The sequence below is a fragment of the Macaca mulatta genome, chromosome 9 (assembly GCF_049350105.2).
Source record: "Macaca mulatta isolate MMU2019108-1 chromosome 9, T2T-MMU8v2.0, whole genome shotgun sequence".
In the NCBI taxonomy this organism is placed as follows: domain Eukaryota; kingdom Metazoa; phylum Chordata; class Mammalia; order Primates; family Cercopithecidae; genus Macaca; species Macaca mulatta.
In genome coordinates this window covers 111,986,433-112,010,128 of record NC_133414.1, presented here as the reverse complement: position 1 = coordinate 112,010,128, position 23,696 = coordinate 111,986,433, and the positions used below count along the sequence as shown (strand labels likewise).

The 23,696-nt window shown below is 44.0% G+C and overlaps 1 protein-coding gene and 3 long non-coding RNA genes across 13 annotated transcripts in view; 2 read left to right on the top strand and 2 right to left on the bottom strand.

Moving 5' to 3' along the window:
* DNMBP (dynamin binding protein) overlaps positions 1 to 23,696 on the top strand; it is a 122,058-nt gene that overhangs the window by 50,831 nt on the left and 47,531 nt on the right. For 7 of the 10 annotated variants that reach the window (XR_013398249.1, XM_077947199.1, XM_077947200.1 and 4 more), the window contains exon 4: positions 1,939 to 3,930. Coding sequence is in view for 5 of the 10 variants with exons in the window: in XM_077947199.1 (XP_077803325.1) it covers positions 1,939 to 3,930 (1,992 nt within the window). In the remaining 5 variants the exon portion in view is untranslated. Of the gene's footprint in view, positions 1 to 1,938; positions 3,931 to 16,889; positions 17,170 to 23,696 lie in introns of those variants that run through there. The other 3 variants (XM_077947207.1, XM_077947203.1, XM_077947212.1) reach the window with 1 other exon arrangement.
* Positions 1,006 to 2,683, bottom strand: LOC144331258 (uncharacterized). Its single transcript, XR_013398266.1, has 2 exons — positions 2,553 to 2,683; positions 1,006 to 2,355 (listed from the first exon to the last, which is right to left on the bottom strand). It is a non-coding gene; the product is annotated as an uncharacterized LOC144331258 (long non-coding RNA).
* Positions 3,304 to 5,519, bottom strand: LOC144331253 (uncharacterized). Its single transcript, XR_013398261.1, has 2 exons — positions 4,308 to 5,519; positions 3,304 to 4,172 (listed from the first exon to the last, which is right to left on the bottom strand). It is a non-coding gene; the product is annotated as an uncharacterized LOC144331253 (long non-coding RNA).
* Positions 11,259 to 21,249, top strand: LOC144331255 (uncharacterized). The gene is made up of 3 exons (XR_013398263.1): positions 11,259 to 11,388; positions 19,814 to 19,946; positions 20,372 to 21,249. It is a non-coding gene; the product is annotated as an uncharacterized LOC144331255 (long non-coding RNA).

Here is a 23,696-nt window from a genome sequence, read left to right as displayed (position 1 = left end):
ATGTTTGTAAATCTTTTTAATGTTTGACTTACTAAAAGAAAACCAGATTCTATTTGCATCTGTATTCAATCTGTTGCAATATGTTGTTTTCATGGAATTAGGTGAAGAAAATCCAGCTTTATACACATATGCAATGGGAGATGGGAAAAGGTATTTTAATAGTCTTTTCAATAACTGCAAATATTCATCGTTGATACTGCACCAAAATTCAACGAGTGGTAATTTCTTATGAGTTAATTGCAGTGTGGGATCTGAAGCTACATCGGTGAACTTTCATAATATTACACTAAAATTCATTAATCTGTCTTGCTTTTGGAGTGAATCTTTTAGCCATGAATAATTTTATACCAGCATGCATTTGTCATTTGGGAAGTATTGATTTAGTTAGCTACTCAGTTATTCCAAATGTTGACCATTTCAATATACAATATGAAAAATCGTATTTGTTACTATCTCATCAGAAGAATCTTTAAGTATGGGAAAGCTGCCAAGCCCGTGGTAGTAGATACAAGTTTTCCAAAATTCTGATTTTTCTCTTGGAAGTTGGAATTTTATCATTGGCAACAAATACTGTAATTTGTTTTCCTTGATGTTTCAGACTCACTTTCATTTTGGAGGAAATGTCTGCCAGATATCTAAGTCTGAATAAACATAGTTGTCTGTTATTCATTCTTGCACATAAAATGGTGTTATGTGAAAATAAACAGATGGTTCAGGCATATAACTCAGTTACTCAAGTGCTTCTCTTCAGCCAGTAAAAGTGCTTTATGTGTAATTCCTATATTGTCACACAGAATATTACAAAAGAATTGTTCTTAAGGGTTGAGATTTAACACAATGCATAATTTGTATTGCCTCTTAACTGAAACTGGCTTTTAAAAAAACTGTGAGTACATGGTTGTGAAGAATACGATGACCATACAGTGACTATTCGTGTAATTTGTTGCTACTGCCTTTGCTTATGAATTGCCAGCAGTTTTTAATTAATTTAATTATTTTTAAAAATTTATTTATTTTTTTGAGATGGAATCTTGCTGTGTTGCCCAAGCTGGAGTGCAGTGGCGTGATCTCGGCTCACTGCGACCTCCGCCTCCTGAGTTTAATTTCTGCCTCAGCCTCCCGAATAGCTGGGACTATAGGCACATGCCACCACTCCCGGCTAATTTTTGTATTTTTAGTAGAGATGGGGTTTCACCATGTTGACCAGGCTGGTCTTGAACTCCTGACCTCAAGTGATCTGCCTGCCTTGGCCTCCCAAAGTGTGGGGATTACAGGCGTGAGCCATCGCGCCCAGCCATTTTATTTTTATTTTTGAGACAGGTGTTGCTGTGTCACCCAGACTGGAGTGCAGTGGTGAAATCACGGCTTACTGCAGCCTCGATCTCCTGGGTTCAAGCTATCCTCCCACCTCAGCCTCCCAAATAGCTGGGACTACAGGCAGGAGCCACAATGCACAGCTACTTTTTAAATTTTCTGTAGAGTCAAGGTCTTGGCATGTTGCCCAGGCTGGTTTTGAACTGGTTTCAAGCGATCCTCCTGCCTTGGCCTCCCAAAGTGCTGGAATTTCAGGTGTAAGCCACTGCACCTACCTGGCCAGCAATTTAATCACCATTGCTTTTTCACAGCGATTACAAAAGTCAGCAGAGTAAAATATGTAGATAAAGTCTTAGTGTTATTATGAGAATGGTTTTGACCTCACAGATTATCTGCTAGGATCTTGGAGACCCACCCATAGGGTTCCATGTATAACTCTGAAAACTACAGGTTTATATAGCTGTTCCAATTCAATAAATTGTCAAAATTGTTCATGCTCATAAAACTCTAGGTATATATTTCCTTGAATTTGATAGCTGTTTAAAATGAGACGTTGCACTATTAGTCGTGATAATGTTCTACAGTGATGACTGAGGTCACCATCTCTGCTTCTCTTTTCTTTAGGTGACCTGGTGATTCTCGATGGCGTTCCCACTGCAGGCTGGCTGCAGGGCCGAAGCTGCTGGGGCGCACGGGGCTTCTTCCCGTCTTCATGTGTCCGTGAGCTCTGCCTCTCCTCACAGAGCCGGCAGTGGCACTCCCAGAGTGCCCTGTTTCAGATTCCGGAATATTCCGTGGGACAAGCCCGGGCCCTGATGGGGCTTTCTGCACAGCTGGATGAAGAGCTGGACTTCAGGGAAGGGGATGTGATCACCATTATTGGAGTTCCTGAACCAGGCTGGTTTGAAGGGGAGTTAGAGGGCCGAAGAGGCATTTTTCCAGAAGGTTTTGTAGAGCTGTTGGGGCCCCTCAGGACTGTGGATGAGTCAGTAAGTTCTGGAAATCCCGATGACTGCATTGTTAATGGTGAAGTAGATACCCCTGTAGGAGAGGAAGAGATAGGGCCGGATGAGGATGAGGAAGAGCCAGGGACCTACGGGGTCGCCCTCTACAGATTCCAAGCCCTGGAGCCAAATGAGCTGGATTTCGAGGTCGGAGATAAAATCCGAATTCTGGCGACCTTGGAAGATGGCTGGCTGGAAGGATCCCTGAAGGGCAGGACAGGCATCTTTCCTTACCGGTTTGTGAAATTACATCCTGACACACGGGTTGAAGAAACCATGGCTCTGCCCCAGGAAGGCAGCCTTTCCAGGATCCCGGAAACTTCTTTGGATTGTTTGGAGAACTCCTTAGGAGTGGAGGAACAAAGACATGAAACCAGTGACCATGAGGCTGAGGAGCCTGACCGCATTATTTCTGAAGCACCCACTTCTCCCCTGGGTCATCTGACTTCAGAGTATGAAGCAGACAGAAACTCTTATCAGGATGAGGGCACCGCTGCGGGGCCCCGGAGAAGCCCAGGCGTGGAGTGGGAAATGCCTCTTGCCACAGACTCTCCCACCTCTGACCCTACAGAGGTAGTCAATGGTATTTCCTCCCAACCTCAGGTCCCTTTTCATCCCAGCTTGCAGAGAAGCCAGTATTACTCTACAGCGGGAGGGAGCCACCTGCACTCAGAACAGCACCCTGACCTTCTTCCCCTAGAAGCAAGGAATAGAGACTACGCCAGCCTACCTCCCAAAAGAATGTATTCCCAGCTAAAAACTCTTCAGAAGCCAGTGCTCCCTCTTTACAGGGGCTCTTCTCTTTCAGCCTCAGGGGTAGTCAAACCCAGCCAGTCGAGTCCTCAGCTCCACGACATAGCTAGTTATGCTAAAAAGCACCACATGTCCAGCGTTTACTCCGTCTCAGAGAGATCAGAGATGAAGCCTGGTCTGCAAGCCCAGGGGCTTGTTATGGAAGCAGCAACACATTCACAGGGAGATGGCAGCACTGACCTGGACTCGAAGCTGACACAACAGCTGATCGAGTTTGAGAAGAGCTTGGCAGGGCCCGGCACAGAGCCAGATAAAATTTTACGCCACTTTTCAATCACAGACTTTAACTCTGAGAAGGATATTGTTCGAGGTTCCTCAAAGTTAATCACCGAGCAGGAGCTGCCAGAAAGGAGAAAGGCCCTAAGGCCACCGCCACCTCGACCCTGTACTCCAGTATCCACTTCTCCCCATTTGCTGGTTGACCAGAACCTAAAACCTGCACCACCCTTGGTGGTGCGACCCTCTCGCCCAGCTCCCCTGCCTCCCTCAGCACAGCAGAGAACGAATGCGGTATCCCCCAAGCTCCTATCTCGACACCATCCTACCTGTGAGACCTTAGAAAAGGAGGGCCACGGACATATGGGAAGGAGTCTGGACCAGACCTCCCCATGCCCCTTAGTGCTGGTGAGGATTGAGGAAATGGAGCAGGACTTGGATATGTACAGTAGAGCTCAAGAAGAGCTAAATCTCATGCTGGAGGAGAAGCAGGATGAATCATCAAGGGCAGAGACCCTCGAGGATCTCAAGTTCTGTGAAAGTAACATTGAAAGTTTGAATATGGAACTCCAGCAACTAAGAGGTAAGTGACAAGGAAATAATATATACTTGTTTCTTGACACCCACAAGTCCCAGAAACAGCCTACCCATGCTTTTTAGGGATATGTTACCATCCTCGATGGACAAAAAATGATTTACATTTTCATTACCTAGTTTCCTTTTTTTTTTTTTTGAGACAGAGTCTTACTCTGTTGCCCAGGCTGGAGTGCAGTGGCGTGAACTTGGCTCACTGCAGCCTCCGCCTCCTGGGCTCAAGTGATTCTCCTGCCTCAGCCTCCCAAATAGCTGGGATTACAGACGTGCGCCATCATCACACCTGGCTAATTTTTGTATTTTTAGTAGAGACAGGGTTTCCATGTTGCCAGCCTGGTCTTGAACTCCTGACCTTGGGTGATCCACCTGCCTCGGCCTCCCAAAGTGCTGGGATTATAGGCATGAGCCACCTTGCCTGGACTGTTTTTTTTTGTTTGTTTGTTTGTTTTGAGATAGAGTTTCGCTCTTGTTGCCCAGGCTGGAGTGCAATGGCAAGCTCTTAGCTCACCACAACCTCCGCCTCCCAGGTTCAAGCGATTCTCCTACCTTAGCCTCCTGAGTAGCTGGGATTACAGGCATGCACCACCATGCCTGGCTAATTTTGTATTTTTAGTAGAGATGGGATTTCTCCATGTTGGTTAGGCTGGTCTCGAACTCCTGACCTCAAGTGATCTGCCCGCCTCGGCCTCCCAAAATGCTGGGATTACAGACGTGAGCCATCGTGCCCAGCCTCACTACCTAATTTCTTATTTCATCACTATAGATAGGCTATCTTGAGCCTCTGACTCTGTTTTGAGCCTATGACTGCTGTAGCCTCCTGACTTCATTTGCTGCTCAGATAAAGAATCTCAAACCTTGCCGGGTGCGTTGGCTCACACCTGTGATCCTAGCACTTTGGAAGGCTGCGGTGGGTGGATCGCTTGAGCCCAGGAGTTTGAGACTAGCCTGGGCAACAGGGCCAAACCCTGCTTCTACAAAAAAATACAAAAATAATTAGCCAAGCATGGTGGTATATGCCGGTAGTCCCAGCTACTCGGGAGACTGAGGTGGGAGGAATGCTTGAACCTGGGAGGCAGAGGTTGCTGTGAGCAATGATCACGCCACTGCACTCCAGCTTGGGCAACGGAGTGAGACCCTGTCTCCCCCAACAACAACAACAAAAAAAAACAAAAAACAGAATCAAAGAATCTCATACCTCAGAAACACATATACCTCCAGGACATTTATGTCTCTTATTCTGCTATGGCATCCATAACAGTGGTGCAGATGGGAAGTCCCTAAGTACAACTTTCTTTAATCAGGCTCTACTAAGCGCTAAAGACTTCCAGGTTAAGACTCATGAGAAAACTCCATGTTGTATCTTTGTTGTCCAGAGAGTATATTTCTTTCTTTCCTTTTTTTTTTTTTTTGAGACAGAGTCTTACTCTGTCACCCAGGCTGGAGTATAGTGGTGAGATCTTGGCTCACTGCAACCTGTGCCTCCCGGGTTCAAGTGATTCTCATGCCTCAGCCTCCCGAGTAGCTGGGATTACAGGTGCATGCCACCACGCCTGGTTAATTTTTGTATTTCTTAGCAGAGATGGGGTTTTACCACATTGCCCAGGCTGGTCTCGAACTCCTGACCTCAAATGATCCACCCACCTTGGCCTCCCAAAGTGCTGGGATACCCACACCTGGCCAAGGGAGTAGAGTTTAATAATAGTAATAGCTAACATTTATTACCATATTAGTAAGCATGTGTTAGAATTTGCTTACAGGAAGAGTATTCACAGCCACCCTAAAGGTACAGTGATAATTCATATGGCTACTGTATAGATGAGGAAACTAAGACATAGATATTGAGTAGACTCAAGCCTGTAATCCCTGGGAGGCCGAGGTAGGAGGATCGCTAGAGCCCAGGAGTTCGAGAGCAGCCTGGGCAACTGAGAGACCCTGTCTCTAAAAAAAAAAAAAGAAAAAAATTAAATTAAAATTTGAAAAGAGATTAAGTGACTTGCCAAGGGAGTTGGGATTTAAGCTTATGTTTCTAACAAGTATAGTTCACCACTTCCTACCTGGAACATTGAAATATTCAAATTCTTTCCCTTAATTTGGGAGTGATCAGCCTCTGGAGACTTCATTCATATTCACCAGACTCACAGGAGAAAAAATTTATAAATAGGAAGAGTACGAGAGGGAGGCAATCAACAGCAATTGGTCTAGGGCCCAAGAACATGAATGCATGTCACTTTTGGCTTGTGTACCAGAGACCTCTGAACTTACATGTCATCAGGAAAGTCAATAATAGAAAGCAACCCAGGGGGTCTAGGAATAGCAGGATACTAATAAGAGATAAAAGCAGAATGGTGATCCAGAGATCCTGGATCAAGATCACGATGGCCTACTGAGCACACATAGCTACCTCCCTCCGTTTCTACTTTAGGTCTGTAAAAGTGAATGGAAATAATAGAATAAAAAAATTCTAGTAAGAGTATTATTAGAAATCAAGTAATCTTCTGAAAGATGGATAGTAGATGGTGTAGCAGAAAGAGAGGGAAACCTCTATTCAAAATATTCTCAGGAAAGGACTGTTATGCACATGGGCAGAGTTCTAAGGGAACTGCAGACTAAGAGATGGTGTGGTAGGAGGGGTCCTAGAGTACATTCGGTGTAATTGATTAGGGGATAGCTAGGGAGCCAGGCCTCTGGGTTGCTTGTACTGAACAGCAGGAGCATTTACCCTCAAGCTACAGCACAAAGTAGATGCTTAGACAAGTCCTCAAAAAGATGTTCATTTAATATGAGTACCTGAGCTCTCAGGGGAATGCCAGATACCTTGATTTCAGAGTCCCTGAAAAGGAATTCTGAGGGAAACTTGGCTGGGTGTTACATTCCCAGAGCCCTAGCAAACTCCAGATTCTCCATCACTTTCTATACCTACAAGTTTCAAGATAAACCTGTAAACAATTCTTGCATTAGATATCGTATTAGTCCATTTTCACACTGCTGATAAAGACATACCAGAGACTGGGCAATTTACAAAACAAAGAGGTTTAATGGACTTACAGTTCCACATGGTTGGGGAGGCCTCACAATCATGGTGGAAGGCAAGGAGAAGCAAGTCACATCTTACATGGATAGTAGCAGGCAAAGAGAGAGTTTGTGCAGGGAGACTCCCGTTTTTCAAAACCATCAGATCTCATGAGATTTGTTCACTCTCACGAGAGCAGCACAGGAAAGACCTGCCCCCATGATTCAGTTACCTCCCACCAGCTCCCTCCCACAACACATAGGAATGAGATTGGGGTGGGGACACAGCCAAACCATATCATTCCACCTGGACCCTCCCAAATCTCATGTCCTCACATTTCAAAACTAATCATGCCTTCCCAACAGTCCCCCAAGTGTTAACTCATTTCAGCATTAAATATCCACAGTTCAACATCTCATCTGAGACAAGGCGAGTCCCTTCTGCCTATGAGCCTGCAAAATCAAAAGCAAGTTAGTTACTTCCTAGATACAATGGGGATACAGGCACTGGGTAAATACAGCTGTTCCAAATGGGAGAAATTGGCCAAAACAAAGGGGCTACAGGCCCCATGCAAGTCTGAAATCCAGTGGGGCAGTCAAATCTTAAAGCTCCAAAATGATCTCCTTTGACTCCATGTCTTATAACTAGGTCACGCCACTGCAAAAGGTAGGTCCCCATGGTGTTGGGCAGCTCTGCCCCTGTGGCTCTGCAGGTACAGCCTCCCTCCCGGCTGCTTTCATGGGCTGATGTTGAGTGTCTGTGGCTTTTCCAGGCACACAATGCAAGCTGTTGGTGGATCTACCATTCTGGGGTCTGGAGGATTTTGGCCCTCTTCTCACAGCTCCACTAGGTGGTGCCACAGTAGGGACTCTGGGTGGAGATTCTGACCCCACATTTTCCTTCTGTGCTGCCCTAGCAGAGGTTCTCCATGAGAGACCTGCCCCTGCAGCAAACTTCTGCCTGGACATCCAGGCATTTCCATACATCCTCTGAAATCAAGGCAGAGGTTCCCAAACCTCAATTCTGGACTTCTGTGCACCCGCAGGCTCAACACCACGTGGAAGCTGCCAAGGCTTGGGGCTTGCACCCTCTGAAGCCGTGGCCTGAGTTCTACATTGGCCCCTTTCAGCTATGGCTGGAGCAGCTGGGATGCAGGGCACCAAGTCCCTAGGCTGCACACAGTACGGTGACCCTGAGCACAGCCCAGGAAGCCACTCCTTTCCTCCTAGGCCTCTGGACCTGTGATGAGTACAGCTGCCATGAAGACCTCTGACATGCCCTGGAGACATTTTCCCCATTGTCTTGGGGATTAACATTTGGCTGCTCCTTACTTATGCAAATTTCTGCATCCGGTTTTTCTTTTCAGGAAATGGGATTTTCTTTTCTATCACATTGTCAGGCTGCACATTTTTGGAACTTTTGTGCTCTGCATCCCTTATAAAACTGAATGCCTTCAACAGCACCTAATTCACCTCTTGCATGCTTTGCTGCTTAGAAATTTTTTCTGCCAGATACCCTATATCATCTCTCTCAAGTTCAAAGTTCCACACATCTCTAGGGCAGGGGCAAAATGCTACCAGTCCCTTTGCTAAAACATAACAAGAGTCACTTTTGGTCCCGTTCCCAACAAGTTCCTCATCTCCTTCTGAGACCACCTCAGCCTGGATTTCATTGTCCATATCTTTATCAGCATTTTGGTCAAAGCCATTCAACAAGTCTCTAGGGAGTTCCAAACTTTCCCACATTTTCCTATCTTCTTCTGAGCCCTCCAAACTGTTCCAGCCTCTGCCTGTTACCCAGTTCCAAAGTCACTTCCACATTTTCGGTTATCTTTTCAGCAGTGCTCCTCTTTACTGGTACCATTTTACTGTATTAGTCCATTTTCACGCTGCTGATAAGGACATACCCAAGACTGGGCAATTTACAAAAGAAAGAGGTTTTAATGGACTTACAGTTCCACACGTTGGGGAGGCCTCACAATCATGGTGGAAGGCAAGGAGGAGCAAGTCACATCTTACGTGGATGGCCGCAGGCAAAGAGAGAGCTTGTGCGGGAAGACTCCCGTTTTTCAAAACATCAGCTCCTGTGACTTATTCACTGTCATGAGAACAGCACAGGAAAGACCTGCCCCCATGATTCAATTACCTCCTACCAGGTCCCTTCCATAACACGTAGGAATTCAAGATGAAATTTGGTTGGGGACACAGCCAAACCATATCAGATATATAGGTGGGAGAATAAAAGACTCCCAAATTTCAGGTAGCAGGAATTTCCCAGGAATGGTACTTTTTAGAATTAATAGTGTTCCACGGAAATGTTATGTCTTCTGTGCTTAACAACACTGTGCAGTGTTTTTATTTTTATTTTTTGCATATGCAGTGTTTTTAAATGGGTAAATGGACTGGTACCACATAAAACTGGTGTTCTTTTTTATTCACCAGACCTTCATTTTCAGAATTAGTTTATTTAGCCAGTGTTCTTACTTTTTTAAAAAATTGCTGTTTAGTACTGTGAAAGACTTAAGGTGGGTGTAGTTTATTTGGGAAGACTGTAAAATTTGAATCTACCAAATACAGTATTGGGTATGTTAATGTTGATTTGATTAATTTCTCAAAAGGTGTTTTGATAATATCTGTCGCTAATATGATGAAATTACTTATTCCTTGCAGTAACAGCCAATTTCTCATAAGGTCATTTTTTTCTGTCTTCATAAAAGGTGTTTCCAACAATATAAGCTATCCCTCAAGAGGTGGAAATTAACCAGTTTGAGTACCAGGCATTGCTCCTCTAATATGGTTCTGTATAAGTTATAATGTTAAAATTTAAGGCTTAAGATTTAAAGAACTTTCAAAACAGCATTTATCTAATTCTCATCAATATTTAGTTGTTAATATGCTTACTGAGAAAACAGGTTTTATCTGTTATTCACTGTGTCATTTCCCACACACCTGGTGTGATGTTCTGTGCACAATAGGGACTCAACTGCCTAATGAAGGGAGTTGAGTTTAACTGAATGGATTTGAATTGAATTGCCTGCTCTACCTCCCAGAGCTTTCAGAGATCTCCTACTTCTGTTTTTACTTTGAACTGGTCTACTTGGGACCTGGAAACTGTCAGTGCAGAGATGCCAGGCCCCTTGTGAGACCAGTGCTGTGCCAGACCCACAGTGAGGTTTTTAGTGTAGCTACTGCCTCTTCTTAAAACTCTGCATTTATTTATTTGTTTGTTTGTTTGTTTATTTATTTTTTTGAGATGGAGTCTCACTTTCGTTGCCCAGGCTGCAGTGCAATGGCGCAATCTCAGCTCACTGCAACTTCCGCCTCCTGGGTTCACGTGATTCTTGTGCCTCAGCTTCCCAAGTAGCTGGGATTACAGGTGCCCACCACCACGCCTGGCTAATTTTTGTATTTTTAGTAGAGATGGGGTTTCACCATGTTGGCCAGTCTGGTCTCGAACTCCTGGCCTCGAGTGATCCACCTGCCTTGGCCTCCCAAAGTGCTGGGATTATAGATGTGACCCACGCCATCATGCCCGGCCTTGGTTTTTATTTTCTTTCCATATGGTAAGCATAGCTGTTTTAGAGTCTGTGTATGTATGATTCCAAGATATTCAGTCTTAGTGGGACTGTTTTTGATGTCCCATGGTTCTCATTCTTGTGGTCTAGGCTCTTTGTGTGTCTGGTTATCTTACTGTGTGCTGGTCATAGTATTTGGAAAATCTTGAGACTTGAGGTGAGGACACCTGAACTCTAGAAGGAATTTGCATTTGTTTCTGTCAGTTGTTTGTAGTCAACTAATGTTTTCAAATTCCTGAAGGATAGTAATATTTGAGATTCAGGAGTAAGAAATTGGAATTCCTGGGAATTCCTAAATTATAATTTCGTATTTTAAAAAACTTTTACTTACACATTCTTGAATAGTAGTAGAGATCATAATCAATGGTGACAAGTTTTCCTGTGCTAGTGTTACACTAAGGTTTTCAGAGGTTTTATATTTGTATATTAAATAAATGCACGGTTTGTTGTGAGTCACAATGTCATGATATGACTATATATTTTAATAACATGTAAAAATATTCTCTACCTGATAATAGACTTTTTTAAAGGACTTGATTTTTGTAAGAGCTATTTTAGATTCACAGCAACACTGAAAGGAAGGTACAGAGATTTCCCGTATCTTGTGCCCCCACACATACATAGCTTCCCCCAGCATCAACATCTTAAAAACATTCTTAAATTTCATTTTTAAATAATTTTAGATTTATAGAAAGCTGCAAAAATACAAGCTTCCATATCCTTTGCTCAGCAGCTTCTTTTTTTTTTTTTTTTTGAGATGGAGTCTCCCTCAGTGGCCCAGGCTGGAGTGCAGTGGCTGGATCTCAGCTCACTGCAAGCTCCGCCTCCTGGGTTCACGCCATTCTCCTGCCTCAGCCTCCCAAGTAGCTGGGACTACAGGCGCCCGCCACCTCACCCGGCTAGTTTTTTCTATTTTTTAGTAGAGACGGGGTTTCACCGTGTTAGCCAGGATGGTCTCGATCTCCTGACCTCGTGATCCGCCCGTCTCGGCCTCCCAAAGTGCTGGGATTACAGGCTTGAGCCACCGCGCCCGGCCGCTCAGCTTCTTCTAACCTTAATATCTTACACACCTATAGAAGATTTATAAAATCAGAATATTAATGTGATAATATAAAACATTAAAAGAAGAACATTAGTACGAGATAAATGTCAAAAATCATTTAAAAATTGAAAGAAATACCACAAATGTTTAGTATTTTAAAATTACTCTTAAAATCTAATTTTATTTTGACTTTTAAATGTTAGATTCAGGGAGTACATGTGCAGATTTGTTACAAGGGTATATTACATAATGCTGAGGTTTGGGCTTCAATTGATCCCATCACCTGTGTAAGAGAACATAGTATCTAATAGGCAGTTTTTCAACCTTTGCCTCCCTCCCTGCCTCCATTGTCCTGTAGTCCCCAGTGTCTGTTGTTTCTATCTTTATGTCCATGTGTACCCAATATGTAGCTCCCTCTTATAAGTGAAAACACGCGATATTTGGTTTTCTGCTTCTGCCTTAATTGTCTTAGGATACTGGCCTCCAGCTGCCTCCATGTTGCTGCAGAGGACATGATTTCATTCTATTTTGTGGCTACATAGTATTTCTTGGTGTATATATACCAGGATTCCTTTATCCAGTCCACTGTTGATAGGCACCTAAGTTGATTTCATGTCTTTGCTGTAGTGAATAGTGCTGGAGTCAACTGAGTGCAGGTGTGTTTTAGGTAGAAGAATTTTCCTTTGGACATACCCAATACTGGGATTGCTAGGTCGAATGGTAATTCTACTGTTAGCCCTGTAAGAAATCTCCAAACTGCTTTCCACAGGGGCTGAACTAATTTACATTCCCACTAACAGTGTATAAGTGTTCCCTTTTCTCCACAACCATGCTAACATATCTGTAATTTTTTTTACTTTAATACCCATTCTGACTGGGGTAAGATGGTTTCTCATTGCGGTTTTGATTTGCACTTCTCTGATGATTAGTGATGTTAAGCATTTTTTTTCATATATTTCTTGGCTACTTAAATGTCTTCTTTTGAGAAGTGCCAGTTCATGTCCTATGCCCAGTGTTTAATGGGGTTGTTTTTTCTTGTTGATTTAAGTTCCTTATAAATTCTAGATGTTAGGCCTTTGTTGGATGCATAGTTTTTCCCAGTCTGTAGGTTGTCTGTTTACTCTGTTGATAGTTTCTTTTGCTATACAGAAGCTCTTTAGTTTAATTGGGTTCCAGTTGTCAATTTTTGTTTTTGTTGCAGGTTGCCTAAGCCAATGTCTAGAAGAGTGTTAACTAGGTTTTATTCAAGGATTTGTGTAGTTTGAGGCCTTACATGTAAGTCTTTAATTCATCTTGAGTTAATTTTTGTATATGGTGAGAGATGGAAGTCCAGTTTCATTCTTCTGCATATGGTTAGTTTTTCCAGTACCATTTATTATATAGAGAATTCTTTCCCCATTGCTTATTTTGGTCAACTTTGTTGAAGATCACTTGATTGTAGGTGGTGCAGCTCTATTTCTGGATTTTCTATTCTGTTCCATCGGTTTACATGCCTTTAAATAGAATTTTAAATACACAGAGCATTAGTTGCCCTATCTGATAGTGTTGATCTTTGTTTTGTGACTAATATTTCATAGATCAAAAAAAGGTTTTCATTTTATGTTGATGTTGGTGGAATTGTTAAGTGTGTATTCAAAAGCATTTCCAGGGCTGGGCTCAGTGGCTCATGCCTGTAATCCCAGGACTCTGGGAGGCTGAGGCGGGTGGATCACTTGAGGTCAGGAATTTGAGACCAGCCTGCCCAACATGGTGAAACCCCATCTCTACTAAAAATACAAAAAAATTAGCGAGTGTACACTAGCACACCGCATAGTGGTGAGCACCTGTCATCTCAGCTACTCAGGAGACTGAGGCAGGAGAATGGCTTGAGCCCAGTAGGTGGAGATTGCGGTGAGCCAAGATCGCGCCACTGCACTCCAGCCTGGGTGACAGAGCGAGACTCCGTCTCAATTTTTAAAAAAAGAAAAAAGAAAGAAAAAGCATTTCTGTTAGGCCTGTTCGGGTGCATGTTGTCTCATGAAAGCTCATTTTCTTTTTTAATGTTGAAAATATTTTGTCTGCTTGTTCTGATTTTGGCTTTGCCATTGAAATTGATATTGCTTATGCTAATGCAGATTTTAGATATGTTCCTGATTTTGTGTAGGAATATTTCACAACAATATTCATATCTTCTCTTTTGCATTTCTTCTATTAAAACATTTATAAAGAACTATATAGCAAATATTAAGCAGTAGAAAACACTGGACAAACATTACTGGATGGTATTCAAATAATGGAACATTTGCCCCTCTGTGCAAGATTTAGCACTATACAGAATCATGTGTCAGAATTGCTAATTTAAGGACTTCCTTTGCTTATAAAACTTTATTTCTTAGACTACCGTTATAAGATCTGTATAAAGCATACTATACAAGTAAGCTTATTAGTCTTTATTTTATTTGCAAGAATGACTCACTGTTGGCAACGCACAGGGCCAGGAGCACACACTCTTCTAAACACATGTATTACATAGCAACAACTGTGAGCAAAGTTAACTGATCAGACCCTGGCCCTCCCACCCACTCTTGTCCTCATTCCCAGATGATCAGACCCTGGCCTTCCCACCCAGTCTTGTCCTCATTCCCAGAAATGTCACCTTTCACACTTTACTCTGCGTGTCAGTATTCTCTGCTCTTGCGTCAGCTTGACACTGGTGGATTTCTTTAAACTCTTAATGTCTCTGCATTTATTGTTAGGCTTTATTCTCCCAGGAGGATCCTAGTACCTTCTCTTGTTTTCTAGAGTTCTCAGCTGATTTTTTTTTTTTTTTTTTTAGAAGTATAAATTTCCTAAGAAATGCTAAGAAGGAATTTCCACATGGAAACAAACACTAGTCATTCTCAGCCCAGGTCCAACTTAAACCAATTTCAAGGCTCGGTGTACCTTGTACCTTGGATGACCAAGGTGTCGGAACCCAGCTGTAATTTAGCAAGAGGGCTGGCCCAATTCTGATTTACCCTCGGGAGTTCTTTGGGATCTTAGCTTATTACAGAAAAGGTCTCCTTTTAGATTTCTATTTTAAAGATTTTTTTTTTCTATGAGGGACTGATCCAAATAATGTAGATTTCAATTATTGGAAATAAAAAGTCCAGTATTAGTTTTAAATAAGTCAGTCTTTGGCTGTAACTGAGAATTAGGAGTTTTAAATTTGGAATTATCGTCTAGAGTCAGGGTAGAATACTAGACAGTATTTATGGTTGCTGTGTGTTGGGGAATGAAACATCATTTTGTGGGCTTCTGTGTGGTGTTCAGGTCAATCACTCATTCATCCAGGAAGTATTCATTTGTTTTTACCATGGGCCAGGCACTGTGCTAAGGGCAGGGTACATAGCGATGAACGTTATAGATGTGCTCGCTGGTCTCAAGAAGCTTCCAGTCAAATGAGTTGCTAATTAACAAGTTAAGGTTTAGATCTCAAACACACTACCTTTAAGTCTGATGAACAGGTTGACTTGCAAAGCAGCAGAAACATTAAGAGTTAGTTCTCAGACTTTGAGGTTTCCCAGGACGTATTATTTATAGAAGCTCTGATCAGGACTACCTATTACTACCTTATCTCTAGGTGAGGTTCACACATCTGAGTTTGAAAAGAGGGTGTGCATTCGTTTCTTTGTTCAGTGTATATTTCTTGAGCACACACGATGAGCCAGGCACTGGCTACACGTTGATTAATTTAAAAAACATAGTCATATTATCATTCGTATTTATGTGTGTTTAAAACCCCAGTGATCATATTGATATTGACCTTTATAGCTAATTATACTGTTTCCTGCTGCCTTGGAATCATGACCCTGGCTACTTTTGGTATGTGTCAGTGCCAGAACCCCATTGTTCTAAATCAGTGCAGTGGATGGCAAACTGTAGAGCGAGTCAGGAGCCTTGCTCCTAAACTTTCCTCTTCCTGGCCTTTAAGGTAATGTCAAAGGAAGGTTGACCAGAGACTCTAAAAGTAATTTTTAATGACGTCTGTTGCAAATTAAATCAGAATATGTTTTTCAGGAAAATAATATTTCCCCAGTCTACGAGGTAGCATCTAAGGTCCACTAAAGAGAGCTGATAGATTAACAAGCCAGAGAATGACTGATATGGAACAATAACATCTTTATACTAAAGTGATACGTAATATTCTAGACAGATTTTTAAAATTTGAACGTGTAACTGTTTTATATGCAGAAACAATTTGTCATTCTGCAGACTCCTTGGAATCCCTTAGGTATAAGTATTCTTTCTCAGCCGGCCGTGGTGGCTCACACCTATATGTGGTGGTTCATGCCTCCCAGCACTTTGGGAGGCCAAGGTGAGAGGATTGCTTCAACACCAGCCCAGCCAACATCGTGAGACCCCATTCCTACAAAAAAATACAAAAAGAGCTGGATGTGGACCTGTCGTCCCAGCTACTTGGGAGGCTGAGGTGGGAGGTTTGGGTGAGCCCAGGAGGCCGAGGCTGCAGTGAGCATGTCATTGTACTCCACACTCCAGCCTGGGTGACAGAGAAAAAAAAAACAAGAATTCCTTCTCAAACTAGTAAGAGATAATAGAATTAAATAGCCAAATCGTTCTGTGTTTTTTGTTTGTTTGTTTTTTGGGACAGAGTCTCGCTCTTGTCACCCAGGCTGGAGTATAGTGGTGCAATCTCGGCTCACTGCAACCTCCGCCTCCCAGGTTCAAGTGGTTCTCCTGCCTCAGCCTCCTAAGTAACTGGGATTACAGGTGCCCGCCACCATGCCCAGCTGATTTTTGTATTTTTAGTAGAGACGGGGCTTTGCCATTTTAGCCAGGCTGCTCTCGAACTCCTGACCTCAGGTGATCTGCCCACCTCGGCCTCCCAAAGTGCTGGGATTACAGGCGTGAGCCACCCCACCCGGCCCATTCTGTGGTCTTTCAAGATAACGAAAGTTTATGTAGAGGAAATAATAATCTTTCTTTCTAGTTTGTCAGTATGTAAGAAAAAAGCAAGTATCTTCAACTTGTGTAACATCTGGTTCAGGGTGTTGGCTCAGTAAAAATGAGCTCAGAGTTACTTGTAAAGGATTTTATCCTAGTGTAAGACAGCAGCCATCATCAGAACCCATTAATAGGCTATGTTAAGTCAGGAGAGAAACTAGTTTCTCATTTTAGGTTGGATGGTTGAATGTATGTCAAGAAATGTAGCTTACAATGGTGAACTGAGGTATAATTGACCTGTGAGTCACTGTTCTTAGCAGTTTGTAGGATGGCCTTGTGAACATTTCCTCACTCAGCTCCAGGCAGAGGGTGGAGAAGCTGGAATGCATCGAGGTATTTAAGTTTCGGTTTCAGATTTCACTGAGGCTTTGCAGCATGGTACAGGAAAATAATTCATCTTCAGATGGCCTGAGACCCTTAGTTGCGAGCGTTCCCACCACCCCATCCTACCTGAGCTGCTTGCTGCCTCCTTTTACTGTTCACTTTACCAGATGTAATAAGACTCAAAAGACAGGACAGTCATCAGTCAACCAGTATGATTGAGCTCCCACTGTATTCCAGGTAGTGCTGTCGAGTCACAGTAGCAATCCCTGCCCTCATGGGAAGAGACAAGCAATAAGTAAGTAAAACTCTGAGTATATTTTTTGCTTTTTTTTCAGAAGGGAAAACAATCAATGGAGAAAAGAAATCAGAGAAAACCTTCTGAAAAATAATGTTTGAGTAAGATTGTTGGGGGCCAGCCAAACCATTTCTGGAGGTGGGAGGCATCGTTCCAGACAGATAAGACAGCAAGCTCGAGAGTGTGTTAGGTGTTTGAGGAAGAGCAAGGAGACCGGTTCAGCTAGAGCAACGGCACAGTTGTAGTTCATCATTTAGGGTAAGAAGAGAAGTTACTGGAAGGTTTTGAGCAGGGGAATAATATGACCTGACCTACCATTTAACAGAAGAGAAGAGACAGAAGAGACACAGGGCAGAGGCTGAGAGACCAGTTAGGAGGCTACTGCAGTGACCCAGGCAAGGGATGGATGCCAGCAGCTTGGACCAGGGTGGCAGCAGTGGGGATGATGAGAGGTGCTCAGCTCTCAGCATATTTTGAGTTAGAGCCAGTAGGACTTGCTTGTGGATTAGATGTGAGGTATAAGAGATTGAGAAAAGGCAGGGCGCGGTGGCTTATACCTGTACTCCCGGCACTTTGGGAGGCCAAGGCGGGTGGATCACCTGAGGTCGGGGGTTCGAGACCAGCCTGACCAACATGGAGAAACCCTGTCTCTACTAAAAATACAAAATTAGCTGGGTGTGCTGGCACATGCCTATAATCCCAGCTACTAGGGAGGCTGAAGCAGGAGAATCGCTTGAACCTGGGAGGCAGAGGTTGCGGTGAGCCGAGATTGCACCATCGCACTCCAGCCTGGGCAACAAGAGTGAAACTCCGTCTCAAAAAGAAAAAAAAAGATTGAGAAGAGTCAAGGGTAATCCTGAGGAGTAACCTGAGGTTAGGCAACTGGAAGGATTAGAGTTGCAAGTAGCAACCACATTTCTAGTCATATTAATACTTCTTGAATTCCTGCTGTGTGCCAGGTAATTGGGTGTATAGGAGAATATGATCTAGAACTTAGCCCTGGGGCATTCCAATCTTTAGGAATACGGAAGACGAGAGATGGGCCAGCAAAGAAGAAGCAACCAGCTAAGCAGAAGGAAAGCCAAATGGAGAAACGGTTTCAAGAAGGGGCAGGTGACGCCGGACTCGGTGGCTCACGCCTATAATCCCAGCACTTTGGGAAGCCGAGGCAGCGGGCGGAGCACTTGAGGTCAGGAGTTTGCGACCATCCTGACCAACATGGTGAAACCCCGTCGCTACTAAAAACACAAAAATTAGCCAGGCGTGGTGGCAGGTGCCTGTAATCCCAGCCACTCAGGAGGCTGAGGCAGGAGAATCACTTGAACATGGGAGGTGGAGGTTGCAATGAGCCAAGATCATAAGCCTGGGTGAAAAAGTTAGACTCTGTCTCAAAAAAAGAAAGGACAAGTGACAGGATCAGAAGCTGCCAAGAGGCCAAGTAAGGTCAAGTCTCTGAAATGACCATGGGATTTGGTGACCTTATCAAGAGCAGTTTCACTGAAGGGATGATGTTGGGATGCAAGCCCTATTGGAGTGGATTAAAGAGAAAATGAGAGGTAAGGAAGAGAGGCATTGAGCATTGTGCTCAAAAGTCTTTCGAAGAGTTTTGCTGTTAAAGAAACCAAAAAAGGGTAGTGGCAGCAGGGGACGTTGGATTGAAATGCCAGTGGAAGTCGTTTGTAAGACGAGAAACATTAGCACGTGTTCATAAACTCATGAGACTGATCCACTAAAATGGGCACATTGAAGAAGCAGGGAGAGGGGGCCTCACTGCTGTTAGATAGAACAGTCTCTGAGTGGTCAGGAGGGGAGGGGGCTGGCAAGCCAATGGAGAGATTGGCCTGGGATCAGAGCAGGGACACTTCCTCGTTGTTAAAGGAGGGAGGCAGAGCATTCGGGTTTACAGACAGGTAGCAGGGTAGGTTTGATGGTGAAAAGGTGAAGAAACAAGCCTAGAGAGATTAAATAACCTCCCCAAGATTATACAGCTATTAAGTGGCAAAGTCAGGATTTAAATCCAGGGCTATCAAAGCCTGTGCGCTTAACCTCTAAGCTAGATTGCCCTCTACCTAGCATCTAGCATGTGCTAAATAAATGCTACATGCATTGATTCATTGAACATTTAAATACCTACTGTGTGCCCCATTGTAATCACCCAGTGGGTTCTTTCTGCCCACTGCACAAATAAAGCCAATTCACTGAGGCCATTGCATGAAGAAAGAGTTTGACATGCAGCTGGCCACTCCATGTGGGAGATGGAGTTACTACTTAAATCAGTCTAAAAAATGCAGAGGTTTTTCCAGGATAGTTTAGCAGCCAGGGGGTTAGGGGAATGGGTGCTGCTGATTGATTGGGGATGCAATCATAGGGGTGTGGACAATGGTCCTCCTGTACCAAGTCCCTTGCTGAGTGGGACCACAGGACTGATTGACAGGTCCAGGTGGAGCCATCAGTCCTTAGAAATGTAAAAGCCTGGGCCGGGCGCGGTGGCTCAAGCCTGTAATCCCAGCACTTTGGGAGGCCGAGACGGGTGGATCACAAGGTCAGGAGATAGAGACCATCCTGGCTAACCCGGTGAAACCCCGTCTCTACTAAAAAATACAAAAAACTAGCCGGGCGAGGTGGCGGGCGCCTGTAGTCCCAGCTACTCGGGAGGCTGAGGCAGGAGAATGGCGTGAACCCGGGAGGCGGAGCTTGCAGTGAGCTGAGATCCGGCCACTGCACTCCAAGCCTGGGTGACAGAGCGAGACCCCGTCTCAACAACAACAACAAAAAAAGTAAAAGCCTGAAAAGACATCTTAAAAGATTAATCCTGGGTTCTACAATAATGGTGTTATCTGAAGGGGTAATTGTGAAAGTTGCAAATCTTGTTACCTTCTAAATAATGGCTAATGATCCTTTATGTCTACATCTTAGCAGAATTAGACTCCTCTCATCCTTCCGACTCGGTGATCTTTCATTAGTTTTACAAAAGTGGTTTAGTTTTGTGGAAGGGCTATTTCCATTTCAACTGTAAACTAAATTTCTCCCACAGTTAGCTTAGGCCAAGCCCAGGAGTGATCAAGGGCAGTTTGGAGGTTAAAGACAAGATGAGGGTTGGTTAGATCAGATCTCTTTCATTGTTATAATTTTCTCACTGTTACAATTTTCTCAGTGTTATAATTTTTGCAAAGAGGTTTTACCATCTATAGAGCTGTGCTAGAGATAGGAAGACAAGTTAGACCATCCTTGCCCTCAAGGAACTTTCAGTATAAGAAAAGGAGATAAGCAAGTATAATGAAGTAACAACATAGGTTAGCCAAGAGAGATATTTGCATGGTGCTCTGGAAAATAGCAAGAACTATAGGAATCGGAATGTCACTGGGCAGAGTCCTAGAGAGTGAGGGGTTGTTGACCCTCAGAGTGGAGCAACAACATGGGCAGTCACAAAGGAATCCACAAAAGCTTAGGGAGTTACATATTCTTGCTCTTTTTTTTTTTTTTTTTTGGCACACTTTTCTCCCCTTTTTTCCTTTACCTTTCCTCTACCTTCTCCCTCTTTTCTCTCTCTTTCCAAGTCCCACTTCCCCATCTTCACTTCTAGAATAGGTGGCAGTCTATCTGTCCGCTCTGGGCGTCACACAAATAGTCATGATAGCCCACCCCCGAGGAGCAAATAGCAAACATCATGGTGGGATGGTGCTTCGGGACTGCTGAAAAGAGCCATTGTAGTGTGACTGTTGTGTAAAGTGAGAGGGGGTGCTGAAGGAGGGATGGCTGTCTACAGGGTTCTATTTCACCAGCAGTCCTAGCATTGAGAAAAGTAGAAAAGTCATTCTCCCTTTTCCCTCAGGCACTTTCTCTGTACACAAATTTATTACTCAAAAATGGCAAGCCATTCACAGCTTTTGTTTAGATCTGGGTCATAGTAGTATGGAGGTAAAGCTGAGGGAGTTTATCTCTTTATGCAGACTGCTTATCTTTAATGTCCTAAAGGCAATCAGACTTAGAAAAGGAGGGGGAAGCCCCCTTTTGTAACCAACTGTTCGCTCTCTACTTGCCCAACTATAATTTCTTTTTTTTATTTTTTGAGACGGAGTCTCGCTCTGTCACCCGGGCTGGAGTGCAGTGGCGCCTGTCTTGGCTCACTGCAACCTCTGCCTCCCAGGTTCAAGCAATTCTCCTGCCTCAGCCTCCTGAGTATCTGGGATTACAGGCCCCCGCCACCACACCCAGCTAATTTTTTGTATTTTTAGTAGAGACGGGGTTACACCATGTTGGCCAGCCTGGTCTCGAACTCCTGACCTCAAGTGATCCACCCACCTCGGCCTCCCAAAGTGCTGGAATTACAGGTGTGAGCCACCATACCCGGCCAATAATTTCTTTTTATAACTAGGATCCTTACTTATAATTTAGTCCTCTCTTTTTATCTCTTCTCTTGGTTGATTTATTAGGTGTGTTTTTCTTATCTTGCTAGCTTTATCAGAGATATCAAGTTGCTAGAGAACTTTGTTTTCCATAACAGAGAAAGTTTAATCTTTTAACTGGATTAGAAATAAACAAGATCCTAGAATTTTAGATTTAAGTGGCAGAGAAATCATTAATGTCCACATTTCCTACATAGGAAAGTGACAGCCAAAGAGGGTAATCATACCTGCAAACTGGTTTTTAGCAGAAATTGAACTTCTAGAAGGCAGGTGTCATTTCCTCATCTGGTCTCCAGTGCTCTCTCTGTTACACTGTTGCTCTGTTATAACTTGCGGCGAAAGCTATTCTCCCGAATAATGTTGACTTCCTGTTGGTTTGGTGAACCAAGTCGCAATCTTTATTGGGTTTAGGTAATAGGTTGTAATGACTGAATCACTCAGTGCTGGGCTGTCTTGTGTGTCACTGCCATTCTGTGTGCTCATGGTGGTTGGCTGGTGAGGCCCAGCTCAGGGCAGGGTTGGTCGGCCAGGACTGGAAACAGAGGGAATGGTGGTGTTGGGGTGTACATGGCTTGTCTCAGTAGTGATCCACTTTTGAATTAGGCCAGGATAGTGTCTCTTTGTTTATTTACTTGGTTTGAGGAAAATTAAGATTTACTGTGTTTTGAGATATTCTTCTTAGTCTAGTGCCATGAAATCAAACAGATCTGGGTGCAAATTGTAGCCCTGCCATGTACTAGCTTATGTGATCTTGGACAGGTTATTCACACTCCCAGACTGTTTCTATATCTGTGGTAAAACAAGTATAATAAATACTCTCCTAGGAGGGTAGTGAAAATGGAAAACCTCTACCAACTTCCTAGTACTGATCGTAGCCCATAGTACACACTGAAAACATGGTAGCTGCCAGGGCTGTCACTGCTGCTGCTGTTGGTTGAGGAGGTGCAAGGAACCAGAACAAGTGGACATCAGAAGGTTTGACAATATAGAGGTTCATTCAGGCCCGTCGCGCCTGTAGTCCCAGCACTTTGGGAGGCCCAGGTGGGCAGATCGCTTGAGGAGTGATCAGGTCAGGAGTTCAGGAGTTCGAGACCAGCCTGGCCAACATGGTGAAACCCCGTCTCTACTGAAAAATATAAAAATTAGCCGTGCGTAGTGGCAGGCACCTGTAATCTCAGCTACTTGGGAGGCTGAGGCAGGAGAATCTCTTGAACCCTGGAGATGGAGGTTGCAGTGAGCCAAGGTCATGCCACTGCACTCCAGCCTGGGTGACAGAGTAAGACTCTGTCTCAAAAAATAAAAATAAAAGACGATTTGACAATCTAGAGTTTCATTCGAGTTGGGCACGGTGGCACATGCCTATAATCCCAGCTACTAGGGAGGCTGAGGTGGGAGGATCCCTTGAGCCCAGGAGTTCAAAGCTGCAGTGAGCTTTGATTGTACCACTTCACTTCAGCCTGGGCAGCAGAGCAAGACCCTAAGTCCAGTAAATAAATAAAGGCTTATTCAGTAAGTCCGTAAAGAATCCAAAAGGCGGCCGGGCGCGGTGGCTCATGCCTGTAATCCCAGCACTTTGGGAGGCCGAGGCGGGCAGATCACAAGGTCAGGAGATCGAGACCACGGTGAAACCCCGTCTCTACTAAAAATACAAAAAATGAGCCGGGTGCGGTGGCGGGCGCCTGTAGTCCCAGCTGCTCGGGAGGCTGAGGCAGGAGAATGGTGTGAACCCAGGAGGCGGAGCTTTCAGTGAGCCAGGATCGCGCCACTGCACTCCAGCTTGGGCGACAGAGCGAGACTCCGTCTCAAAAAAAAACAAAAAAACAAAAAAACAAAACAAACAAACAAAGAAAAGAATCCAAAAGGCACCTAGTAGCACATCAAGTATTTGAGGAAAGGAAAAATAAGTTGTGAGGGAAAATAGAAACATGGATTGTTAAAGCTGTAGGGGCCAGGCACAGTGGCTCACGCCTGTAATCCCAGCACTTTGAGAGGCCGAGGCGAGTGGATCACCTGAGGTCAGGAGTTTGAGACCAGCCTGGCCAACATGGTGAAATCCTGTCTCTACTAAAAATACAAAATTTAGCAGGGCGTGGTGGCGGGCGCCTGTAATCCCAGCTACTC